General features: G+C 36.8%; 1 protein-coding gene across 5 annotated transcripts; it reads right to left on the bottom strand.

Moving 5' to 3' along the window:
* Window positions 1-562: 562 nt before the first annotated feature.
* Window positions 563-21,571, bottom strand: LOC127434308 (cysteine-rich secretory protein LCCL domain-containing 1-like). 5 transcript variants are annotated; one of them, XM_051686956.1, is made up of 15 exons: window positions 21,325-21,571; window positions 19,487-19,909; window positions 8,944-9,062; window positions 7,808-7,940; window positions 6,289-6,404; window positions 6,057-6,157; window positions 4,759-4,905; window positions 4,088-4,148; window positions 3,596-3,662; window positions 2,821-2,951; window positions 2,703-2,746; window positions 2,540-2,612; window positions 2,202-2,277; window positions 1,979-2,112; window positions 563-1,479 (listed from the first exon to the last, which is right to left on the bottom strand). In XM_051686956.1, exons 2-15 carry the CDS (start codon window positions 19,745-19,747, stop codon window positions 1,428-1,430), a joined length of 1,515 nt encoding a protein of 504 aa, XP_051542916.1. In that variant the 5' UTR covers window positions 19,748-19,909; window positions 21,325-21,571; the 3' UTR covers window positions 563-1,427. The 5 variants fall into 5 exon arrangements, with proteins under 5 accessions (XP_051542916.1, XP_051542915.1, XP_051542917.1 ...); XM_051686955.1 differs by having other exon boundaries at window positions 19,487-19,849; XM_051686957.1 differs by having other exon boundaries at window positions 2,540-2,585; window positions 19,487-19,849.
* Window positions 21,572-22,047: the final 476 nt, after the last annotated feature.

Here is a 22,047-nt window from a genome sequence, read left to right as displayed (position 1 = left end):
TATCAACCAATCATATATTTCTTTCTCTCAGACCTCAGTGAAAACATGATGGTTAAGACAGGCAGTATTGAAAAATATAGACTTATGATATGTACAGTAGCTAATACACAAGCTATTTAAAAAAAGACTTGAGATGCCCGAAATGGCAGGTGTTTTAACAGAGCCTTGCTTTACCTTAGTAGTTCGGATTGTATCATTTTTGGCCATTCTTCTTACTTAGAAGACATTTAATGTTCTCCAAAATTTAACAGATCTACAGCATCAACTTAAATGAATGAAAGTGATGTGGAAGTGTGTTGCTCTATAAAATTATTCAATAATGCATAAGGGAATTGCTTTAGCTGTTACCCTAAGGGTGAGAGACCAGTAAACACTAAGAATGATTGCATCTGGTTTTCATTACAGACATATGGCCTCAATCATTTCTCTGGTAAATGCATTGTGCCACTCGCATGTTTTCTAAACATATTTCCAAAAAGTGGAAAAAGTAATTTGGTTTAAAAAGTGGGTTTAACACACACTATATTTTCAGTTAGGAATGCATAAGAGACACTGGGACTGATTACTTAAATTTAATGTAAAATGTTTAGACAATATGAGGTAGGAAAAATAATATGTACAATCATATGCATACACTAAGGAAATACAGACTTTCAAAACATTTTACAAATGAAAAGCACCTCAAATGTTTGTATTATGAACAAATGCTTGCTTTTACCAACCTACTAAATCATTCAATGACAATGCATTCGTTTTTATGCTAATTAATTACAATACAAACACGAATACAGCACCTCATTCAATTAACACTATGAACAGGCTATTTACAACAAGCTATTTACAGAATGTTAAATGAGCTCAAAGTTTCATACAATCTTTTGTTCCTGCCCTGCAGGATTATTTCCACATTCTTTATTATCATCACAATAATCAGCAAAATCTCAAAAACTAAACTCAAACATTTAAAAATAAAAACATTATCAGCAGTCCTTTATTGCTCTAAAGCAACAAAATGGTAAAAATAAATACATAGGCCTAGTGGACAAATGAAGAAAATTATAAATGAGTGAGAACTAGATGCATATTCAGCATGTAATGAAACTAGAAGATGTCATAGATATGCTGTAACACTCGCTGAAATGTGCTTAGTGAATATAATAAAAGATTAAAACCTCTTAAGTAATTTTCTCTGCAATACAGACACCATATTCCCTGAAAGATCCTCTAATTACATGCTTTTTAGGCAAGACAATGGCTAATCAACTTGATGCATTGGAGGGGCTCTCCGTCTATACAGCAAATACTTAGTTCAGTCAACATTTGTGTGAAAGGAAATATAGGCTGGTTTAAAGCAGAACAGCCCTCACAATGGGCACGATTACAGCCTAATCAACAGTTGATGAGTGACCAACGGTTTCAGCACACACTCAAATAACGGCAAACACTCTGAATGCCTTGCCTCCCACGGGGTTCTGCAGGCTGCAAAAGAATTCAGAAGTTAAATAAGCAATGTTTTCAAACCCTTAAGCATTATTGCGCTCATGGAAACCTGCGTTTGCGAAAAAAGCGTATTTAGTGTAAGAGGATATTTTACAAAATTAGGAAAAACCTTTTGTGGTTATTTGATGGGATGGGGAGGCTGACTTTATGTTATTACAAGGCATTTTAAATTAGCATAATTATAGCATTCATCCATTCACCAAATGATTTTGCAGAAAGCACACATACTAACACACAAAGTGATTTTTATTCTTTGGCTTTACCACACGTGGAGTGGAACCACTGTTGTGCTGGTACAGCTCTGCTCTAATCAGCTTTGTCAGTATAGGCCTGTGATTTTAGAGGCTTAGGGAGAGACAGGCTACCCCATACTCTGCCTTACACCAGGTGCACATGGGCCAGTTTGGGGGTTAAAAGCTGAAGAGACCAAATGATTTAGCATTTAGCCTAGCAGACAACAAAAGTGACCATACTGTACCTTTCTGATAATATGCCATTCTGGTAAGAGGAAATGTACAGCTTCCTGTTGTTGGTTGGCATCACATCAATGTAACCACCTAACTCGTTGTTTAAGACACCAGCATGAATTGCTGACCAGCATATACTAGATTTCTGAACAAAATAAATAAATAAATACAAATGAAAAACATACTCTGGTGGTACAGCATTCTGTTTGTTTTAAGATAAAAGAAAAAGCTTACATCTGAATAAATTGTAGTGCCAATGACTCTGGAAAGGTGGGGATTTTCTTGCATGCAGTTCTGAGGACAGTAAATTCTTGCAGGAAGATAAGACAGGTCAGTTTGTCTTTATATTTTAGACACTGTCACTCGGTTAAGAGTTCCAACAGTTTGTGCCAAGTTTCATTTCAAAATTGTTTCAAAAGTGGTAACAGGGGCATTTCAAATGGAGGTTTGGTTCATTATGGAAACCCATACTTTTTTTTTCTCCAGTTGCCAGGACGAAAACTCTGTAACTATTTTGACTTGTCTTAATGTCTATCTTTTTTTCCATTACATCATATTTAAATTCAGCTTACCTTGGACAGTGTCTTCCAGACTTTTGGTAAGGACATAACACAGAAACTGTAGTCACACATGTTATAACTTTTACTGCAAAGTAAAGATGATTAAATTGAACATTAAAGCAACAGAAGGCACGTATTGTATATTTAACTGGAAAAACTTGTATTTAAAACTTACCTGTCACTTTTGATACTGTGAAAGCATTGGCACTCTGGTACTTCCTGTAACATTTTCATTCTGTTAGATTGAGTTGTCTCTGATGTGTCTGAATGTCATTCATTAACAGATTGATTACCCAAGAGACTGGACTCCATTTTTGTATGATTTAATGAAGAACTCCTTTCTGCCTTGTCTTGTGACATCCATCCAACCACCATCATTGTCAATGACGCCATAATGAATACCTGCCCGGCAAATGCTGGATTGCTAAAGAACAAAGATAATCTCAGCATTAAGACTTGAAGAGCATGAAGATAATCACAACATGATCGACTGAAAAAATACTTCAAAGGTATAGGACACCCACAAATAAAAATTAATTTAATATTTACATACTTTATACCATATTTAAGTATTCATCATTATTTAAATCATTATTCACTGATAATCTTCTTCACTCCAACTGAATCAGCCCGCATCCATATCCAGATAATGGCGTATTGACGTCACTGATGCCAAAACCTTATTGGTTCTTGCATGTAGTAACCAATGCAGCATTTTTGAATCTGGATGTAAACACAGGCTTGATGTGAGCTTTGGCAGAGGTGAAAATTATCAGTGAATAATGATTTAGATTTCAGTCTATTTCTCACACAAAGTCATATGGACTAACTTTTTTGGTGCTTTTCAATGTTTTTTGGAGCTCAACAGGCCTGGTCACAATTAACTGTCATTTTATGGCAAGAGCTGCAAAACAGTTCTTCAAAAACTTCTACTTTTGTCTTCCACAGAAAAAATAAAGTCATATGGGTTTGGAAAGACATGAGGGAGATTAAACAATAACAGAATTTAATTTGGGTGAACTATTCCTTTAAGTTACTTTGTTAATACTTTATTTGTAGACTTCTTACCATATCATAATACACTGTTCCAACCACTTTTGCCATGCTGCCTAAACAACCAGCAGGACACTCGTACCTTTACAGAGGCAAAACATTATTTTGGTAAAGGCAAAAATTCTGTTTTACTGGAAAGAATGGCATACAGATCAAATAAAAATTGGGTACAATGGGACTAAAGGTGCCCCTTATATTTATTTTTAATGATTATTTATGGAGAAACATAATTTGTTTAAATATATTAATTAAAGGTTGTCTTGATTAAAATTCTTAAAAAAAAAAAAAAAAAAAAGACTCTCTGTGCTTTTATCAAAAGCAATTTTAATGTTATACATTTTATGAGGATGTGTGTTTCCAGGGAATGACCTATTTCACTGTGTGCAAATGGGCTGCTTTATAAGATGAGCTACAGGAACACATTATTTTGTCATAATTTGTAATCATGAAAACTATGCCTTCTGACCTTTTATGTATATTATTTAAAAATTAATGCTTTCACCTCACCTATTACATGTAGTGCCTTTACACTGGTCTCTCAGCTTTGTGTCGCACATCACAATCTGGGCTGCACAAAAAAACAAAAACAAAAAAAAAAAGAAATCCGACACAGGTGGTTCAGCAAGATCAGGTATATTGCAATGTTTAGACATGCTGTATATTTTAGCAGAGTTATGGAAAGGACCAGTCAGGTATTGCACAGCTCTGTTTCTGCAATTCTATAAAATCAAGCTGAGGAATTCCAGCAGGAGATCTCAGCTTTCAGTCAAAACCCCCATTTCAGCAATGGAAGCAATTTAAAACCCGCAAGTATTCAACGTCCCCAAAGCAAACATTCTCAGCAGGAAGATCACCATTATGAGAACAAAAAAACTTCCCTGCTGCACAAAGAGACTTGCAGTATTAAATACATGTTCGAAAAAAATAACTCTGCCATGGCAGGCAATGGAATTGACAGATCTATGCCTGCTGAAAATCAAAACTATCTGAGAAACAGAAACAAGTTTGTTTCAGTTTGGGGGCAAGCACTTTCATCTGCAACTAATGTAATTGGGCACAGGCAGTTTCAGAAAATAAATTTGTAGATAAAAGAGAAATTGGTTTTCAAGGACAGCTATTATTTTAGAAAGTGGTGTCACTATTAAGCTGAAAAGCATTATCAGAAATCCACAGCTTACACATCTGCTCTTTGCTCACAACTGGGTTTGGGCGTCTGGTTGGACTTGGGGCCCGTAAACGGGGTCCAGGGCTATGAGGTGCCTCAGGTTCTACAGAGTTTCTTTCTTCTGTTTCCTCACGTGGGCTTTGTCTATTTGTTCCATCACCTGAGAGTGAAATGAAGGGGACTATAATGTCTTGTTACTGATAAATAACATGCAGCTAAAAGGGATAGTTCACCCAAAAATGAAAATTCTCTCACCATTTACACACCCTCATGATATCCCAGATGTGTATGACTTTCTTTCATCTTCTGAAATCAAATGAAGATTTTTAGAAGAATTTCTCAGCTCTGTAGGTCCATACAATGCAAGTGAATGGGTGCCAAAATTCTGAAGCTCCAAAAATCATACAAGTCAGCATAAAAGTAATCCATAACACTCCAGTGGTTAAATCAATATCTCAAGAAGCGACATGATAGGTGTGGGTGAGAAAAAGATCACTTTCACATTCTTCTTCTTGTGTTTTTGGTGATTCACTTTCTTTATGCATATCGGCCCTACTGGGCAGGGAGAAGAATTTCAAGCAAAAAAGGACTTCAATATTGATCTGTTTCTCACCCACATCTATCATACCACTTCTGAAAATATTGATTAAAACAATGGAGTCATATGGATTACTTTTATGATTGCCTTTATGTGCTTTTTGGAGCATCAACATTTTGGCACCCATTCACTTGCATTGTATGGACCTACAGAGCTGAAATACTTCTTAAAATCATAATTTGTGTTCTGCAGAAGAAAGTCATACACATCTGGGATGGCATGCGGGTGAGTAAATGATGAGAGAATTTTCAATTTTGGGTGAACTATTCCTTTAACAGCTAATGGTTCTAAAGGAATGTCCCTTATTGTGTATTCCATTTTAGCTGATCTAGTTTATACAGTATGGTACTTTGCAAAAACTGATGTTATTCATCAAGATATTTGGTCTTTTATACAACAGTTAATATTGGGTAGCTTACATTATAAACACAATATGGCCAGTTATTTTGAAATGGTGAAATGAAAAAAGTTCCAAACAATGCTAAACAAGATCAATCTTTGCATGTCACCAAGCAAACAGTGAAGTGTTCCAATCCTGTTGAAATCTTGAAATTCTGCTTGTCCAATCAGACTGGAGGACCGAGACTAACTGTTGTATAAATTATTAAACACATTAAAATACTGTACGGACCATGTTGGAAACTGCTTGAGTAAAAGCTATCTTAGCAGATTAGATTCATAACATTTTGTGTTACACAAATTTAAAAACAAACCTTTATAACAGAGGTTTTCTTTGCACACTCCTCCATAGCTGGGTGGACAGGCAGAGCAAGGGGAGCCATGTTTATATGGGGCATATCCCCACCAGTTACCTCTAACATGGTCAAAACACACAGAAAAGAGAAAAACTGAAGAGCTTGTCACCTATCATAGCACAACTGACAGAGAAAGAGTGCAGTATTTAAAAATAAATTAAGAATAATGAATAATATCAAGATAACTCACTTTGGTGAGTAGTTGCACACGAGATAAACCGCTTTTGCCCAGATCTGGCCCCAGACATTCATGTTGTAGCACACATTGATCGCACAGCCGATTCGACTACTAGTCGCCCAAACAAGCTGAAATCAGTAAGGAAGCAAAATAATCAGTCAAATATAACTGCTTATATGGAATCTGCATTCAGTTCTATAATGATTTTTGGCATGATCAATCAGGTACACAGAAAATGCTTTATATTCAAGAATGTTATAAACTTTGTGCATGGGTTATCCCTCTTTTTAATACAAAGAGGGTTCTTGGTGACCACATCACCAACTGCAATAATCCAAGTTTTTAGAAGCCATTCGATAACTTTGTGTGATGAAAAGACCAAAATTTAAGCTATTATTATTTGATAATCTTCCCTTCCGCCAAAGTTGTCACTGTCCATGTTCACACAAATTTGGAATATACTGTAGTACAGTTGTGCTCAAAAGTTTGCATACCCTGGAAGAAATTTTGAAATTTTGGCATTGATTTGGAAAATATGACTGATCATGCAAAAAAACTTTTATTTAAGGATAGTGATCATATGAAGCCATTTATTATCACATAGTTGTTTGGCTCCTTTTTAAATCATAATAACAGAAATCACCCAAATGGCCCTGATCAAAAGTTTACATACCCTTGAATGTTTGGCCTTGTTACAGACACACATGGTGACACACACAGGTTTAAATGGCAATTAAAGGTTAATTTCCCACACCTGCAGTTTTTTAAATTGCAATTAGTGTCTGTGTATAAATAGTCAATGAGTTTGTTAGCTCTCATGTGGATGCACTGAGCAGGCTAGATACTGAGCCATGGGGAGCAGAAAAGAACTGTCAAAAGACCTGCGTAACAAGGTAATGGAACTTTATAAAGATGGAAAAGGATATAAAAATATATCCAAAGCCTTGAAAATGCCAGTCAGTACTGTTCAATCACTTATTAAGAAGGGGAAAATTTGGGGATCTCTTGATACCAAGCCAAGGTCAGGTAGACCAAGAAAGATTTCAGCCACAACTGCCAGAAGAATTGTTCGGGATACAAGGAAAACCCCACAGGTAACCTCAGGAGAAATACAGGCTGCTCTGAAAAAAGACGGTGTGGTTGTTTCAAACTTTTGAGCACAACTGTATATGAGTTACATGTGTCTTTTTGTTATTTTTTAAACATGACACCATGGTCACTATGTACTTTCATGGGATGGCAAAGAACGAAGTGAAGATTCTTTAAAAATTCTCCTTTTTTGTTTTACTAAAAATATAACAGCATACAGGTTTGGAATGATATGAGGGTGGGTCTAAACAGAACAAAATCACACATTACACCAGTTTTATGAGTCATAAAATGGGTCTCCAAAATTTTAGGATTGTTTTAAAAATTCTGTCACTGGTCTTCAAAACCATCGATGTGCTTGAACATAAATTCTCACGTGATATGCTTATGAGGGATGTTCCATATGTACACTGTTCCATAAGTAATATTTCACTAAATCTACCTGAGTGTAGTGGGTACAGACTGGGCCACTGCACATAAAAGGGCAGTTAGGATTACATTCCTGGGGGTATGGAAAAGAGTAGTCTTTGACCTCATCATACCAGGCTTGAACATGAGAGGTAGGTGGACGATACCTGAGGTGAACATCCGAACAGCATCATTAATAATAACGAAAGTCAGATTAATGCAGTCCATGTAAAAAGAGCAATTCAGTAGTTTAAAGACGTGTGTATTAAAGGAAGCTCACAATGAAAATTCTCTCATCATTTACTCACCCTCATGCCATCCCAGCTGTGTATGACTTTCTTTCTTCTGCAGAACACAAACAAAGAATATTTCAGCTCTATAGGTCCATTCAATGCAAGTGAATGGTGGCCAGAACTTTAAAGCTCCAAAAAAGGACATAAAGGCAGCATAAAAGTATTTTCATGTCTTCTGGAGAGATATGATACGTGTGGGTAAGAAACAGAAAAATATTTAAGTCCTTTTTTACTATAAATTTTCCTCCCTACCCAGCAGGTTGCAAGAAGAATGTAAATCACCAAAAACAAAAGAAGAAGTATGTGAAAGTGGACATTTATTGTAAAAAAGGACTTACATATTGATATGCTTCTCACCCACACCTATCATATAGATTCTGAAGACATGGATTTAACCACGGCATTCGAATGGATTACTTTTATGCTGCCTTTGTATGCTTTTTTGAGCTTCAAAGTTCTGACCACAATTCACTTGCACTGAATGGACCTGCAGAGCTGAGATATTCTTCTAAAAATCTTTGTTTGTGATCTGCAGAAGAAAGAAAGTCATACACATCTGAGATGGCATGAGGGAGAATAAATGATCAGAGAATTTTCATTTTGAGTGAACTAACTAACTTTAATAAAGCTGAATTCTAGCAGTATAGACATTAAGTTATCACACTGGATATGTGTGAAATGGACTATTAGCTTTCTACTTACTAAATTCTGCACAGAATACACTGTTTACTGCCTACTTGAATAATAATATGGGAAACAATAGGCATCATTCCACACTATGCGTTTCACGCATGTGACCTCATCACATTGCAAGTGGCGTCCAGTTATTATTTGGAAATCAATACAATTAATTTGTATTTTTAGTTCAATTTCAAACCTTCCCCAGTGCACTCCCAGGTTCTGTCCAATCTGAGGCAGCAGGCCAGCTGGGCCATGCTCCCACAAGCAGGTTTCGGCCCATTCCTCAGCACTCTGCTCCAGTTCAGTGTCCCACACCTAGCAGAAATAAAGAAACTGGGCTGAGGTTCAAATGGACATGGGTGGGCAAGTAGAGCATTATAAAAACAAATCTGTTTAATCCTTAATCCTTTGTATTTGTATATGTGTTGTGCTTTTGGACTAGTGTGATGCATAAGAAAGGGTCTGGTTCAGTGAAATACTGCTAAGACAGCATAAATATTAATTGCCATTGTAGTAAATAAGACTTGACAGTTTTCACTGAATAAAAGTATGTTTCTCCTGAAAATTAACATTTTGTCTGCGTTTCCTCACACTCAATTTCTTCCAAACCCATATGACTTTCTTTCTTCCGTTGAACAAAAATGGAGATGTTAGGGAGAATTTTAGGGACTGACAGCCTCAGTCACCATTCACTTTCATTGGATGAAAAAAAGAAAGATGATTTATAAGTGAAACATCTTGTTTTGTCTTTCATAGTATAAAGAAAGTCATACAGGTTTGGAACAGAGATGTGCAAAGCTACCAATTTCAATAATCATCTAGTCGGTCGGTTGTTTGAACAACTAGTTACTGTAACTAGTCGCTGTTAAGGATAATAATGTATAATTTGGCTCTGTTATGTTCACCTGACCCCGATCCAAGGACAGATTAAGAACTGAGAGAAAACTTGATTTTTCAAATAGACGAAAGAAAGGTTTGGAGCAATGGCTTACACGGCCAATCATATGTACTTTTTAATTATAAACCGATCTAAAATCATGCGTTATTAATAGGGATATGCACGGCGCTTGTATTCAAATACCAAAATCACTATTTGGTTATTCTGCACGTGTTTAGAGGTCTTCAACCTGATCCGAGTCCGACGGTACCTGACAAACCTTCAGGTTTTGGGCCAGGTTTGGGTCAGTTTTTCAAGAAGTCTATAGGACGAGTTATGGCCTGTTCACGAGTGCATCTGCGCTGTTTTTCTACGTAAACACACTGGACAGACATCTTTGATCGTTGCGCCACAACTCACCTTTTTCAGCTTACCACGCAGGACCGTCGCATTTTTAGACACTGTTAAGTTTAAAAGAGCTTCAGTATTTATTAATGCATCTCAAGACACCTGCCTTCTGTTTTACAATTCGTTGTGCCGGACCGTCGCATTTTGTAGACACTGTTAAGTTAAAAGAACTTTAATATTTATAAATGCATCTTGAGACACCTGTGTTCTGTTTCACCATTTGTTGTGCTGCATCAAGCTTTATCAGTGCAGGTGTCACAAATCGACATTCTGATGAAGTTTAGATTGTAAAGAGGACTTATTTTGACTGTTACACATGATTCCAGATTGTTTTTCACCTGGCAAAGTTTCAGCGCTTGATAAACGGTGAGACAATGTTTTTTTTTTTTTCACTTTTGCTCTAGTGTGCAGACAATACTTACACAAGTTAAATGCTGAATCATTTAAAAAAAAATGCGTCCCAAAGAAGTCCTATAAACCGTAGCGTTGGCTGCCTCATGGAAAATGAACCTGCCCAGGCAGAATTACGCATTTTCCATTGATTAAGAATTGGTCAACTATGTTACAGGCAGAGACAGAGATTATTTTTGTTTGACTTAAATGTGCTGTTTAGGCTCATAGCTCACTGTGTACTTTATTCCCTGCTAATCTGAGTTTGTGTTTGACACACCATGGCAATAAATGTTCTTTATTCCCGAGTCGACTCCCGACAAATAAAAGAATAACCGTTCATGAACTTTCGCGGTTAACCAGATATTACAAACGGTTACTGTACACATATTTAGGGTTTTAAGGGATCTTAAGCTTTATCATTAAACAATAAATGCATGCAGGACTTCGGCCGAACAAATGGTATTTCACATAAGGCTGACATTTATGTGGATTTATAATAGATATCTCAAAATAAATAAATAACTGATTTAGAGCTTGAGGCCCCTTAGGTTTAGAGGCCCCTGGGCAATGGCCCAATCGGCCCCGTGGTTAATCCGCCCCTGCCCTGATCAGATGTGTTTCAGAAGGACATACGGACGCTAAGCGAAGCACTTCAACATAGTAACTAACTGATATTCAACAAAAATATAGGCATAATAACTATAACATTTTATTGCAAGAATATTGTAATGTCATTTGAAATGAAGGAGTTTATGCTCCTTTAAGTGTTAGAGTTCTGTAAGTTTATTGAGATTGACATGTTCACTGATTGGTAGCCGATTAAAAAACATGTGGCTGATTGGGCGGATGAGTGGACTGTTTTACCTGCTCTTTTTTTCAGTTCTGGGGTCTCAATATGGAAGAACTGTGTTTGTTGGCATGGGTTATGGCCTTAACAGTAACCCGGATATTCAGTTTCTGTATTCAAGTTGGGAAACTTTGAATAATAAAAGAGCCTGAGTAATTCCGAAAATGCCTGGTGCTTCATCAGATAGAGAATGCTACAATATAATAAAAAGGCACCAATACAGAGTGGCACAAATCTCCTCATGTGCATTCTGAACGCAGAATGACACACTTCAATGTAACCAGAGCACTTGGGAGTCTCAGGGTGATCCTCAATGTGCATTCAAAAGTGCAGAACAGCAAGATAATGATGCGGGTACACATCTAGTTCATGAAATCAAGCAGATTAAACCTTTTTTTTTACTTGAACTATTTATATAAGCAATGTCAGACAAAATCAGCAAAAGACTTTATTCTCTACAAAACACCTCACAAGTATGGGGACATTACTCACAGCAGAAGATTTAACGTCCGACAGTGAACGTCTTGTAATGTATTGTTGATGCAGCACTTTGATGGCTAAAACAGCAGCGGTGCATAAATGGACTAATCTTAAAACATTAAAGAGCCAAAACTTCTTGTAGAAGGTTTTACTGTGCTGACTATTATTCACTTTTAAGCACAGAAAGCCATAATCTTGCAAAAACCCTCTCTAAGAAGATGCGTCTTTAAGTTTATTTGAGAATTGTGTCTCCCAATAAAACCACATCGCTAAAAATATTAATGTTAGCAGTCAACCCCACTATTCGACTAGTCAGCTATTGGACGACTAGTCGATTAGTCGACCACCATAGCACGTCCCTAGTTTGGACTAAATAATGATAACATTTTAATTTTTGTACAAACCATCCATTTTAGCTCACTTGAGTACTCCTTCAACAAAATGTGTGCTTGCAAAATGCCACATTCACCTTGAATGGAAAACACACAGAACTCAAAGTTGGAGAGAAATCAGAGCCAGAACTGCGAGGGGGTTGACGGGGAAGTTGTCTGCCCTGTCACTACCCATACATTTTATACTTTTTCCCTGGGAAGTCCCAAAGCACAGTCCAGCGGTAAATCTGGTCCAGTAAGGCACCCAAAATAGCTGCTGTGCCCCCAGAATAAAGAAGACATAAATCCTTGAAGTGAGCACCTGCCAACAAGATGTCTGGTTGGTTTGCAAAGTCAATCATCAAAGTGGGCCTTTAAACTGCAGAGTTATCATGATGAAAGTTTGAGAGTTGTCTATATCAGTGCTCTCAACAGGTTTTGTTTCAGGACCCAGATTTGACATTGATTTTACTATTTTGAGTCATATTTTCTTTTAACTTGTGTAGTTTTGTTCATGGTTTTTGAAGACAAGGGCACGTCACACAACCAGCCCATGTTGGCATCTACCTAGTTTGACTGGCTTCTACCAAGTGACAGATCAATTTGTGCTAAAGTACCGTAGAGTTTGATTGGATGCACAACCTTTGACGTCAGCAACAGAAGATATGGGAAGCACTTTCTCCTCCCTTTTAAAATGTGATAAGCCTATTTATTTTGCTTTCCTAAATGCAAAATTATATGGTTAGCTGCATTTTATTATTTGCATTTAGCATTGTTTTTCCCTTCTGTCCATGACCAGAACAGACCTGTAACACACCAGCTGATGTCTACTGGTCTATAACACCTCAAGTGTTATGGTGTACAAAATCATGAATATAACAAACACTCCTATGTAAAGGAAACAGAAAATGCACATGAATAGATACGTTAATTGGTAAAAACCCAAACAGATTGTTCAGTAGACCAAATTATTAGAAAAAATAACATTTGCTGGAATTCCAAAGCGGAACTCCAGCCAGTACCAATTGCATAGATTTGCACATTTCCAGAGAAAAATCTGCAAACTGAAAAAAAAAAAAAAGTAAACTCATTCTGTTTGCACAGCGTTCTCGACAGGAGAGGCCCCAAAGAATCCGACTGCACTTAGACAGGCCCGGTAAAGGAAAACATGACCCGTCAGTGCAGACACTCACACTCCTTCACACACTATTGTTTACTTAATTTGACACCTCATTAGCTGAAAGTTTTTTGTCATCTGGTTGCATTCCAAGAAAGTTAAAAATTTCCAGCATCCCTCAGGAGTTGATTTTTTCTGCTGAATGGGAAAAGAATCACAGAGAAAGTATTAGTCAGTGGAGGGGCTCTACAGCAACAGACTGAAAAAGTGTGGGAACATGAATGAGTGGCTGTTGAAATAAGGGTCTGTTGATTGCACACTGCAGTCGGAAATTCTGCTGTTTTTGTTCCGTTATTGTAAGAGGTTGTGGAGGGCTGGAACAGCGCATCATCACATTCCATGTCTCCACATCCATCACACCTTTTCTATTACTTTTACTCTGCTGTGCTGCCCAAACTCCAATCCTGACACCCAGTGAACACCGGCCTGCAAGGCATCTCTTAAGCCATTTCCTGTCTTTGTGGAAAAACTGCAATATAAATTGGGTCACAGGGTAATGGAATGGAACAGCAGCTTACTGAATACTGCGCAGTACATTCTGTACATTGCCAAATTTTTTTTAATAGTAAATTCAATAATAGGCACTATTCCATGATAAATGTTTTTAGTGCTACACTGTTCTCACATAACCTCATCATGTTACAATTCAGGAAGTGCCATTCAATGATCATCTTCAAAAAAAATAAAAAAATAAAAAATAAAAAAACAGTAATTTTGCATTTTTAATCACATTTTGTGTAAAATTGTCTGAACATTTGGCAGTCAGATCAAATGAGGGAATAAAGGGATGTTAACAAATCAAAGCAAGTTCTCATGTGAACACCCATCATCGCGCAACAGTTGTCAAGATTTTCATTGAAAAGTTACTTAAATTTCAGGATGTTTCTTTACAAAAGCTGATGTGTGCCTTCAGCAGACTTGGAATATGGCAAATAAGGCATATTGGCTACTTTATGATACTTTTAGGTCCTTTTTTAAACTTTAAAGTGAGTCTCTATGAACTGGCATTGTATTAAAAAGACAGACTACACTATTTATTAACATTTTTCCTTTTGTGTTCAGAATGGCATACTATCAGACTATTCTTACTGAGTAGTATGGTAGTATGTCATTCCTAACTCAGCCATAAGCAAGTCCAGCACTTTGCTTTATGAGATATAGTATTTCACATAGTAGGCTTTGTTGAATACTGCTCATACTGGCAAATGTAGTATATCATCTGGTTATTCTATGCATATAGAACATTAGCATAATGCATGCACAGTATGCATACTGTATACTGCAGCAATAGTAAGAGTAGTATGATCGTATGCACTTCCAAACATACCCTTAGTGATGATAAGATTGTAGTATGTCTGCATTTTTATAAGGATAGACCATCAATGCATGTTTCTTTTAAAAAAAACACACAAAACCTTAATACTTCTTCGGAGCTAAAGGGTTTGATGCTGAGCCAGTCTGACTAAGCATGCAGGAGTCCTCCTTCTGAAGTTTTAATTAACTGTATTTGTTTTACAATACCCAGAGGTGGGTAGTAACATGCTACATTTACTCCATTACATTTACTTGAGTAACTTTTTGGAAAGAAATGTACTTTTAGTGTAGGTTTAAAAGTGGGTACTTTTAAATTTCTAATGAAAAAAATGTACTTTTACTTCTTTACAATGGGTGGTGTTCCTGTTGTTACATTACTGGGTTTAATTTGAATTAATGCGTAATTTATTGAGAGATTATTGAATGGGACTTTTACGACAGTGGAAGTTCACACAGCTGTGCGCGCTGTCACAGACTGTCACTCAAGCCGAGTCCATCACTGCTGCAGCATCAAGCTCTTCAAACAACGTCAAGCACTTTCTTCGCTCTGCACAGTGAAAAAAGAATAGTTTTGTCATGCAACGCCTTCATTTAACACCAAGTCAAGCAGATATTTCAAGATTAAATTTGCAGCTCCAATTTAAGGCAGCATGCTGAAGTAAGTTTTGGCTCTAATGATAACGCGGGCTTTTCTGTGTAATGTGGTGGTCATTTTCAGGGTGATTCAGTAAATATGGGCTCTTATGACATCAGTTTTTAAGTGTACATTTTTAAATCTGCAGCAATATATTTGGGTGGGTTTTGGAAACTATCACAGCCACTTTGGGCTGATTAAAAGTATAAATCCATGTAAACATCCAAGTTAAGTGTAAATGCCTTTTGCTCTGCCGTTCACGTGACTGACAACTGGAGCTCGAACAGACAGCATTTCTGTGCATGCAAAGCGAGGGGCGCGCATGAGAGATGTGCGGGCGTGAGGCAATCATATGGCGAAGAGAGTGGCTGTGTCTGAAATCGTTCACTCATTCACTATTTCCTATATATTGAATGGCAATGAGTGCACTATATCTCAGCAGTGAGTGAGTGAAATGAGTGAGTGAATTCGGACGCTGACATATACACTGAGTGTTGGAGCTCTGGGGCTGTCACAGAAACAACATCACATATGAACTTTTAAAATACTTGGGCCTTACTTGTTATTCTTATTAAATAATATATTAATACATTAAATCTTTATTATGTTTGTCATTTTTAATATAAACACTGGTGGCCAAAAGTTTGGAATAATGTACAGATTTTGCTCTTATGGGAAGAAACTGGTACTTTTATTCACCAAAGTGGCATTCAACTGATCACAATGTATAGTCAGGACATTAATAACGTTAAAAAATTACAATTACAATTTGAAAAGAAATTTCAGAACTTCTCAAACTACTTCAAAGATTTATCATCAAAAAATCCTCCATGTGCAGCAATGACAGCTTTGCAGATCCTTGGCATTCTAGCTGTTAGTTTGTCCAGATACTCAGGTGACATTTCACCCCATGCTTCCTGAAGCACTTGCCAGAGATGTGGCTGTCTTGACGGGCACTTCTCACACACCTTACAATCTAGCTGATCCCACAAAAGCTCAATGGGGTTAAGATCCATAACACTCTTTTCCAATTATCTGTGGTCCAATATCTGTGTTTCTTTGCCCACTCTAACCTTTCTTTTTGTTTTTCTATTTCAAAAGTGGCTTTTTCTTTGCAATTCTTCCCATAAGGCCTGCACCCCTGAGTCTTCTCTTTACTGTTGTACATGAAACTGGTGTTGAGCAGGTAGAATTCAATGAAGCTGTCAGCTGAGGACATGTGAGGAATCTATTTCTCAAACTAGAGACTCTGATGTACTTATCCTCTTGTTTAGTTGCACATCTGGGCCTTCCACATCTCTTTCTGTCCTTGTTAGAGCCAGTTGTCCTTTGTCTTTGAAGACTGTATTTTACACCTTTGTATGAAATCTTCAGTTTTTTGGAAATTTCAAGCATTGTATAGCTTTCATTCCTCAAAACAATGATTGACTGACAAGTTTCTAGAGAAAGTTGTTTCTTTTTTTTGTGCCATTTTTGACCTAATATTGACCTTAAGACATGCCAGTCTATTGCATAATGTGGTAACACACAAACAAACACAAAGACAATGTTAAGCTTCATTTAACAAATAGCTTTCAGCTGTGTTTGATATAATGGCAAGTGATTTTCTAGTACCAAATTAGCAATTTAGCATGATTACTCAAGGATAAGGTTTTGGAGTGATGGCAGCTGGAAATGGGGCCTGTCTAGGTTTGAACAAAAATGACTTTTTTCAAATAGTGATGGTGCGGTTTTTTACATCAGTAATGTTCTGACTATACTTTGTGATCAGTTGAATGCCACTTTGGTGAATTAAAGTACAAATTTCATTCTGAAACAGCAAAATCTGTACATTAATCCAAACATTTGGCCGCCAGTGTATGTTTATATAAAGAGTAAACACATTTTATCAAATGTACATTATTGTATTTATTTGTTATACTTTAGTATCTTAAACTCCAATTCAGGCTGGGTAGCGTTTCTGGGCGCATCGCGCCCTCATCCGACCAAGTTATCATAACCTACATGTTATAACCGAATATTTAAATCATCCACAGAATTATCATTTCCACTGTGTGCAGTCTCCTGAGTTAAAATAATATCACATCAGTGAAATATTTATTAAATAAAGAATTCATCTTAAATGGCAAAATTCTGTATAAATATAAATAAAAAAAATATTAAAAGGTATCTGTATGTTTTGCCTCTCTATATGTTATTTTAATCAAGTAATGATTTGTCAAAAAGTAATTTAATACATTCAGCATGAAATAAAACATCGCAGGAGTGAAGGAAGCAATAAACTCCCAGCTCGTACGTCTTCCCCTGCGATGGATTATGGGCAATTAACAGTCCTTGGTACATCAAATGTACACTCGAAATTAGAGGGCATTGTGGGTAAATTTGAGTGTACAAAACTAGGTGACGACTGGCTCACTCAGAATTCAGACACTCTTACAAAATGGCAGACACCCGAAATAGTGCACTATATAGTGGATAGGGGGGCGGTTTCAGACACAGCGAGTGTTCCGTGACCGGAGTTGGTGCCCTACGCATGCTGCGTACACAGCGTTTAGAGAGCGGTGGTACTGCTGTACAGAACTAATTATCTAAATTCTTTTGACACTGAAAACTGTAACTACACTTAAATAAGAATCCACGCAGGACTTTAAAAGCATTGAAATAGCGAAAGTAGGCATTAATAAAGCATGATCTTGCTTTGGTTTATATTTCAGCATTATATATAATGTCCCTGTGGGACATTGTTCATGTTTTCACCATAATAATTACTAGAAAGGTTTCCAAACCTCTCTTCTTATTGACAAATTCATCCAGATCTGACAAGAGCCCTTAAATGGATGGTTCACCCAAAAATGAAAGTTCTCTCATCATTTACTCACCCTTATGCCATCACAGATGTATATGACTGTCTTTCATCTGCTGAACACAAATTAAGATTTTTAGAATTTCTCAGCTCTTTTGATCCATATAATGCAAGCGAATGGGTGCCAACATTTTAAAGCTAAAAAAAAAAATCACATAAGTCGGCATAAAAGTAATCCATTTGACTCCAGTGGTTTAATCAATATCTTCACTTTTCACATTCTTCTTCTAGCAAAAAATTACTTAAATATTGATCTGTTTCTCACCCACACCTATCATATCACTTCTGAAGATATGGATTTAACTACTGGAGTTGTATGGATTACTTTTATGATTCCTTTATGTACTTTTTAGAGCATCACAATTTTGGCACCCATTCACTTGCATTGTACTGACCTAAAGAGCTGAAATATTCTTCTAAAAATCTTCATTTGTGTTCTGCAGAAGAAAGTAAGTCATGCATATCTGGGATGGCATGAGGTTGAGTAAATGATGAGAGAATTTTCATTTTTGGGTGAACTATCCCTTTAAAGTGATAGCTCAGCCATAATTTAATATTACATCATCATTTCCCTACCCTCATGTTGTTCCAAACCCATGTGACTCTTTGTATTCTGTGGAACACAAAATAAATTAGACAGAATGTTAAGGACTGACAGTCTCGGTCACCATTCACTTTCAATATAATATATATATATATATATATATAAACACATACACTGATAGTAAATGGTGACTCAGGCTAACATTCTGTCTAATATCTCCTTATTGTGTTGCATGGAAGAAAGTAATTATTTTTTTTAAAGAAATTGTACTTTTACTTGAGTACAGTTTTTGGCTACTCTACCCACCTCTGACAGTACCACAGATAAAGACAATCTGCTTTTTATATCCATGAGTCAACCTCTCACTGAAGGGGTTCTTTGTCAGTTTCACAGACTGACAGGAGTAATAATGAGAATTGCAATTTACTTTTCATATTGACATTGATCTTTCAGACAAAACAATAAATGTCAGGTTATTTCCTCTGTAATGCCTTCTTTGAGGATTGTTTTTACATGAAGACTAAAGTAAAATTACTAACTTGTTGCCTGCAAGTGTGTGGTCCCGCTAGCTCGAATTACTGTGTCTTAACAAAACTAAACAATCCATTGAAAGTTGGCAGTGCTTGAGCAAAGACATCACAAAATAACCATGCCTTTCAAATCAAAGTTTAAAGCCAAGCAGTAAATTCAGTCAAGCTGTACTACTATTTGAGCAGCGTCTTCTTACTTTATATCATGAAATGACTCCCCTGTATCTGATCACTTCCAATCCTTTTTACAGTATATGATTTGATCACTTGTAGCATTCATTTTTGAGTAGACTTGTCTTACCATGTATTCCATATTTGAAGCGTGTGGGTAGACCTGTCCTCTTAGTTTGTTGTGTAGGTCCAGGATTGCCTGCATGTCACTGGCAGTGATGGCCCTCTTGCCTCGCTGTCTCTCCACCACCCTGTCTCCATCATCATCCAAGTATTTCTCCAAAAGAATTCCCAGATCAGTGGCGTTCAATAGCACCATGGCAAACACACTCTGGGTCACCAGCAAGAGAGAGAGCCCCCTGAGTAATGCAGAGGGTAAGTGACTCATCATAGTGGATGAGTTCTGGACTTGAAGAGGTGACCCTAACGATGACGTTTGAGGGTCTTCAGGCTATGTTGAGAAATGAAGGAGTTTGACTTCAAGGTAACAAAGCTAAGAAAGGAGGAGGAGAGTAATAACAGGATAGAGGATGAGACAGAGTGTAGTGGTTGGCTAGAAAAGAAAGACAAAAATGCAGAAAATTCTAAAAATCCATCCATCCATCCAACCAACCAACAACTTTACTAATACAATTTTTTATTGTTAAGGGGGTGTATACACAGGACGCTCAACCTGACCTGATACAACGGCCAAAAACGCAAAAGCAGCTGTTCACAATAAAGCTAGACACAGCGCCACCAACTGAGCAGAACACAGGTGTTTCGAGACAGGTTTTAACAGTTAAAGTTCTTTTTAACTTGTCACAGAGCCTAAATGTGGCGTGGTGCAAACACGAGTTCAGTGTGAATGGCCTCTAATATCAGTGACCCCCTAGACATCATGTAACACATATAAGCACACATTCTGTTAAAGTAATAGTTCACAGAAAAATTATAATTCTATCTTCATTTACTCACCCTTCTGTCGTCTCAAACTTCTTTGACTTTCTTTCTTACGTGGAACACCAAAGACATTTGAATGGAGATGTGATGTCTGTTTGTCCAAACAATGCAAGTGACTGGCGACCAAATTTTCAATCTCCAAAAAGGACATAAAGGCAGCATAAGGGTAATCCATAAAACTCCAGTGGTTTAATCCATGTCTTCTGAAGCGATCCAATCGCTTTTGGTAAGGAACAGACCAAATTGTAACTTCTTTTTCACTATAAATCTGGACATCAACTTCCTAACACCATGTAGTGCTCTGCGCATGTGTAAAGCAATAGGAAGTGCAATTGAACTTGAAATAATGATTGTGCCTAGAGACTGCAATGGCAAGATGTACAGTCAAAAAAGTGTTACATTTTGGTCTATTCTCACCCAAAACCGATTAGATTGCTTCAGAAGACATTAATTAAAACACTGGATTCTTATTGATTACCTTTATGGTGCCTTTATGTGCTTTTAAATTTTGGTCAACATTCACTTGCATTGTATGGACAAACTGACAACACATCTTCATTAAAATATTTTCATTTGTGTTCCACTGAAGCAAGAAAGTCATACGAGTTAGAGACGACAGGCTGAGTAAATAATAAGAGAATTAACATTTTTAGTTGAACTATATTTGAAATGTTACATATTACACTGGTTTGCAATGCAGCCTAATGGAAATTAAGACATTAAGGTTTATGATATGACTATAGGCAATGTATAAGATAACATATTTTCTGATCATATTTGACAGGCACTGTGACCAAGTTCAGCCAGATGTCATTAAACTATTATTTGTGCCTTCAGTTACATTAATTAAATATTGATCCAAAAGTTTACACTTATCAGCCTCGGATTAATTAAAGCATCATTCAAAAACGAATGATTCGTCACTGCACGATCATTCGTAAAACGGTGCCAACACATTCAAACTTGTGTTGAAAAAGGAAGTGCCTATTTTTAATCCTAGTTACACGTTTGAATGTTGATAATTACCTTATACTGTATCCAGCGAACGGGCAACAAAAGCGAGTCTTCACGTACACTTACACTCAGCTGATAATGCCGGTGTTCTGCTGACTTGCTGTAAGTTTCAGTATTAAGCACTGCACGTGCTGTGTTGTTTGCATCAACGTCTCATCCATAAACCACAATGCAAACATCTGAAAAAATGCACATAGTGCAGTTTCTGGATCAGCAGCGTGCCCAGTAGAGTTGGTTTCAACAATGTGGGACAGAATGCAGCCGGACATCTCTCTTTAAATGCAAACTGAACTTCTTTTACAGTGTCGAATTTCTTTCTAAACCACACCTCCCGTGTTTTAGTCAACTCACCAGTTTTTACCTGGATTCAAAGACATAATATTTCCAATTGCTTGTGTTGATGTGTGTCAGAGAGGTTGAAGCACTACTGTGTGTACAGTGTTTGTGAGTGATAAAAGAAGCACATATTATCCAGTGAAACTTCCTTTGTGCATGATCTATACACACATTGGCCACAAGATTCGGTACACTTTCAGAATGTCATATTATTCATTTTTGCCACTTGTTTTATTTATTTATTTATTTATTTATTTATATTATTTTGCATATTGTTGAGCTTGGAGTTCATTGTAATGTGTTTGATTTTAAGGGTATTTTTGTTACTCAAATCAAACCACCCCATATATGGTCCCAACAATCATTGTAGGCTACTGTGTATATGGTCAAAAACTTTTG

The sequence above is a fragment of the Myxocyprinus asiaticus genome, chromosome 44, assembly GCF_019703515.2.
Source record: "Myxocyprinus asiaticus isolate MX2 ecotype Aquarium Trade chromosome 44, UBuf_Myxa_2, whole genome shotgun sequence".
Classification (NCBI taxonomy): Eukaryota; Metazoa; Chordata; class Actinopteri; order Cypriniformes; family Catostomidae; genus Myxocyprinus; species Myxocyprinus asiaticus.
This window is presented reverse-complemented; position numbering and strand designations above follow the sequence as displayed.